General features: G+C 38.6%; 1 protein-coding gene across 1 annotated transcript; it reads left to right on the top strand.

The window, feature by feature from the left end:
• The first annotated feature begins 1,055 nt into the window (after positions 1–1,055).
• LOC140562382 (E3 ubiquitin-protein ligase TRIM39-like) lies at positions 1,056–4,325 on the top strand. The gene is made up of 7 exons (XM_072687995.1): positions 1,056–1,122; positions 2,036–2,589; positions 2,711–2,806; positions 2,915–3,148; positions 3,245–3,383; positions 3,456–3,491; positions 3,781–4,325. The coding sequence occupies exons 1-7, from the start codon at positions 1,056–1,058 to the stop codon at positions 4,323–4,325; spliced, it is 1,671 nt and encodes a 556-aa protein (XP_072544096.1).
• The last annotated feature ends 637 nt before the right edge of the window (positions 4,326–4,962 follow it).

Genomic DNA, 4,962 nt, shown 5'->3' on the forward strand with positions numbered 1-4,962 from the left:
AATGTTAAATATTTTCTACTAGTTTTCTTTGAGTGATGCCATAGAAGAACCACTACTGGTTGTATAATAAATCATGTTTGTAGAGATATGTAAATGTGAAGGACATGTTTAAAGAGATATGTGAATGTGAAGGACAGGTTTTTATGGACCCTGAAGTGGTACCTCTACAGCATCACTCAAAGAACTATTTGTAGCACCTTTATTTTTAAGAGTGGAGCTGTATGTTTTGACTGTTTCAGTTCAAAAGGGTTTCATTAAAAGGGTTAAACCAGAAGATGGCACATTCCTCACCACACCCAACTGAAAACAACTGCAGACGGGATTTCCCGACTGACACATCCATTCCAGTGCCAGTTGAAACAGGCCAGCGCACAGGTACAAGATACCTTTTTGCATGTCTTACTTTCTCATTTTATTTACTGTGTGTAGACATTTCCTTTGTCTAGTAACAAAACAAGCTGAATTAACAGTTGGGTTAATTACATGGGTGTGTGAAAAGAATTGCAATGAAGGCAAAACAGTCTGAAAACACCTCAGAACCAGAACTGTGTTATATTAACGTCAACTGCATAATTTATAAACTAGACAACATAAAATACAACTAATAACTCAAGGTAATTAAGGTTAAAACTATAAAAGAAATTACATCTTCCAAACTGTCATGCAATGGTACATTTGCCCACTCCCCCCAGAGAGAATGCTGTAGACTTATGAAGACCATGTCAGTCATACCCCCTTATTTCTATAACCTATAAAGAATACAGGCAAAAACACATCATAGCAGCTTTGGTAACGCAACTCTTAAAATAATCATGACATGGTTTACTAGTATTCTATATGCTTTCTTTTCAGCAATCCCATTTAGAGTTGCTTTTCATCCATGCTTTTTCCAACTTTCATTTTGAGTTTAAACAAATAAAATCTAATAAGACTAATATTAGTTATGTTAACTGTGTGTATATGACATATAATGTTAACACTCTCTAATGTTAAATGTGGGAGAGATGGCTGACATGATTTCTTACTGAAAAGGCTCAAAGAGGAACTGGAAGGAAATGGCTGAATCTTCATCAGTAGAACCAAGAGAAGGAAAACGGAGAGACATAGAGGAGTCTTCTGACAGTGAGTTACACAGAAATTCATTCACCTTCTGCTCATTCAGGGTGACTTTATAATTGTAACAATAATTCTAAGTATAATAAGTATAATGAGTAAAAATGCAGTAAAAAAAAAGTGTCAGATATGCAGACAGTGGCTTTCGGTTCTTTGAGGAAGTTTCACTCGAGGCCTGCTATTACTTCTATTACTTCTGCACCTAGCACTAAACACAGAACCACACCAAACAACTGAAACAATTTGAGGATTGTTGCTTGCATTCACTAGCTTACATTTGTCATTAAGACTCATGTTCATAGATGGAAATTGGAGAGATTTAATTTATTGAAAAATGACATTTTAATGTACAGGGGAATTCCCTCAGTTTTTCTGCATTATTTAATGTTTTTCAGAGTGGTTTGTCATGAAATGGTTGACTAGAGAATTATCATTTATTTTATTTATTTTGATGTTGATACACTTCCACAGTACATTAGTTAATGTATGCCATTCATTTCTATCAAGGGGTAAAGGCAGAGCCACGATAAGCTAATAGCTGTTCATATTTTTTTTTTTTGTTTCATTAATACTTATCATTAATACTCATATGTATAATAATACTTATCTTATACATGCTTATAAATACTTTTGATTATAAGTGCATTATATTATTTTCTTGTCTTTTAAGAGTCTCCCCTGGGGTATTTTGGCAGCACTGGTCTAATGGACAATTGGTCCCTGATTATTTTCTGCACACTGTGTTAATCAGGTCAGCTCTAGGCTCTTGTGGTAGTTTTAAACCTCTTTAGGGATCTTACATATTTTTGTCTTTACCTGTAAAGTCACCATTTTGGAGATACATGTTTTTCATTGGACAGCCACACCCTGCTCGGTGAACTGAACCGTTTGTAATAATTTCTTCATTATCTGTCAAACACAGTTGGTCAGGACTCCCACAGTCATCTGTCTGAAGATCAGTTCCAGTGTTCTATCTGTCTGGACGTGTTCACTGATCCGGTCTCCACTCCATGTGGACACAACTTCTGTAAAACCTGCCTCACACAATACTGGAACAACACTCAACACTATCAGTGTCCATTATGTAAAGAGGAGTTCACCAAGAGACCTGAACTGAAGATCAATACAACACTGAGAGAGATTGCAGATCACTTCAAGAAGAAGAGTGTTCCAGATAAACCTGAGGTTCTTTGTGATGTCTGCACTGGACAGAAGCTGAAAGCCCTAAAATCCTGCCTGGTTTGTGGCCTGTCTTTTTGTAAGACTCATTTAGAGCCACATACAATTGCAAAACATAAGAAACACAAACTAATCAACCCAGTGGAGAACCTGGAGGACTACATATGCCAGAAGCATGAGAACCCCCTAGAGTTGTTCTGCAGAGATGACCAGATGTGTGTTTGTCGATTCTGCTCTGAGACTGACCATAAAACTCACCAAATCTTAGCTATAGAGGAGGAGAGTGGAAAGATAAAAGTGAGTTAATATAAACATTAATATAAAACATTATTGTGTAAAAAGTACAAAAATCATTTGGGAACAATATCATTCTATAAATATAAAAGAAATACTATAGAATAATAATCTCTGATCACAGGCGCAGCTGAGGAAGACCCAGACAGAGGTGCAGCAGATGAACCAAGGCAGACTGAAGAAAATCAAAAAGATCAAACACTTAGTAGAGCTCAGAAAAGTGGGTAATACAGTACTGGAACACAGTGCTATTGCGCACTGCACTGGTTTTCATTTTGTAGAATGATTCAAATATCAGCACTAAACATATGATCATTTGATCTATCAGAGAAACACAGAGAAGGAGATTGCTGACAGTATTAAAGTCTTCACCGCTCTGATACGCTCCATTGAGAAAAGCCAGGCTGAGCTGCTTGAGGTGCTGGAGAAGCAGCAGAAGGCAGCAGAGAGGCAGGCTGAAGACCTCATCAAAGAGCTGGAGCAGGAAATCACTGAGCTGAAGAGGAGAGACACTGAGCTGGAGCAGCTCTCACACACTGAGGACCACCTCCACCTCCTACAGGTCAGTGTTCCTCTATGTGCTCAGTGGTAATCCAGCACATCACACACCGACACTGCCCATGCTGAGTGATCTCTCCTCTCTCCTGCTGGACTGTAGATTTACCCATCCCTGTGCAGCCCCCTACACACCAAGAACTGGACTAATATCAGTATTGACCCTCACCTGAGTGTAGAGACTATGAGAAGCGCTCTGTCTCAATTTCAGGAGAGTCTGGATGAGAAGATGAGACAGACAGGTAAGAGACAACCTCAATTGAGTCTCAGATTATAATTATAATCCAACAAATCTCATATGCCATTGTGATTAGTCTCCACAGGACTGAAGAGGATTCAGCAGTATGCAGGTACAGCCTAACCTCTTATTTTACTAGTATTTTTAAAACAACATGGTACACAGCATATTTGCCAGTGTTGAATCACAACTGCTATTGTTAAATTAACACTGTGAGTGTTAAAGTGTAATGTACCACTGCTACCCATGGGACTATTAAATGATAAGCTGTTCATAGATGGCCATCAAATATTATTTAGTGCTCTATAAAGCCTTTTCCAATTGTAAACAATCTCAACACCTGAATGATGAATGCATTTGTTATCTGCATTCTCATTCCACTCTCTGTGTGTTTCTCTCAGCGGATGTGACTCTGGATCCTGATACCGCTCATCCTGACCTCATCCTGTCTGCTGACGGAAAACAAGTGACACATGGAGACACAAGACAGAATCTTCCTGACAACCCAGAGAGATTCGAAGAATCCAGCTGTGTTCTGGGAAAGGAGGGATTCTCCTCAGGGAGATTTTACTATGAGGTGCAGGTCAGGGGGAAGACTAAATGGGATTTAGGAGTGGCCAGAGAGTCAGTTAACCGGAAGGGGGAGGTTATATTGAGCCCACAGAATGGATTCTGGGCTGTGTGGCTGAGGAATAAGAATAGTTATAGAGCTTTGACTGATCCCCCAGTCCTGCTCTCCCTAGGAAAGAAGCCCCAGAAGGTGGGGGTGTTTGTGGATTATGAGGAGGGCCTGGTCTCCTTTTATGATGTGGAGGCCAGGTCTCATATCTACTCTTTCACTGGTCAGTCTTTCACTGAGAAGCTCTACCCATACTTCAGTCCTGATAGTAGTACAACTAAAAATACAGCACCACTTATTATTTCAACCGTATCAAAGACTGTATAAACTTTCAACTATAATTAACAGTTTCTTCTATTTCTGGTATTCACCAAGTAAGCGTGATGTCTACACTTAAGTAATGAGTAATTATTTTGGGTAACATGATGGTGAATGTCAAGGCAGTCTAACTAATTTATGCTAAAAAGCCTAACAGGTACTATTAACTGGGTAAACTCCACAATGCTGCGTAACTGTTTTGAGGGTATGTAATCAAATTTCAGTTGATTATCGTCATTATGCAGATTAATGATGTTCTAATAGATTTTAATTGGATATGTTGCTGGAGTATTGACATGGTAAGTACAATCATGCTACCACAACATTTCACTGGTATGTTTAAACAGGAACATGTGTAACATACGGGTTGAGGCAGGCGGCATGCACAGAGAGACATTATTAGGGCTAAAGCAATACTCATTGTCAGGACAGGCAGAGTAAGTAGTGGTGTCAATCAATTCAAAGCTAAATCACCTTAATCAGCACAAAATACTGTGATTAGTTCTGATTAATCATAAGTGAAAATGGTAGCTAGCAAATCCTTGAATTTTTGTGTGAGAGAACAAATAAATGTGCTAAATAATCTGTCTAGAGGAACCTATTTTTATTTTCTTATACTATGTCAGTGTAGTTTTGAGAACTTTAG

Source organism: Salminus brasiliensis, chromosome 9, assembly GCF_030463535.1.
Source record: "Salminus brasiliensis chromosome 9, fSalBra1.hap2, whole genome shotgun sequence".
NCBI classification, from domain to species: domain Eukaryota; kingdom Metazoa; phylum Chordata; class Actinopteri; order Characiformes; family Bryconidae; genus Salminus; species Salminus brasiliensis.

Bases quoted from the DNA above. Each gene is read 5' to 3' on its own strand.
- LOC140562382 (XM_072687995.1), top strand. From the start codon at position 1,056: ATGGCTGAATCTTCATCAGTAGAACCAAGAGAAGGAAAACGGAGAGAC. The intron at 2,807-2,914 runs GTGGGTAATACA...TTGATCTATCAG, and splicing joins ACTTAGTAGAGCTCAGAAAA to AGAAACACAGAGAAGGAGAT. The intron at 3,384-3,455 runs GTAAGAGACAAC...CATTGTGATTAG, and splicing joins TGAGAAGATGAGACAGACAG to TCTCCACAGGACTGAAGAGG.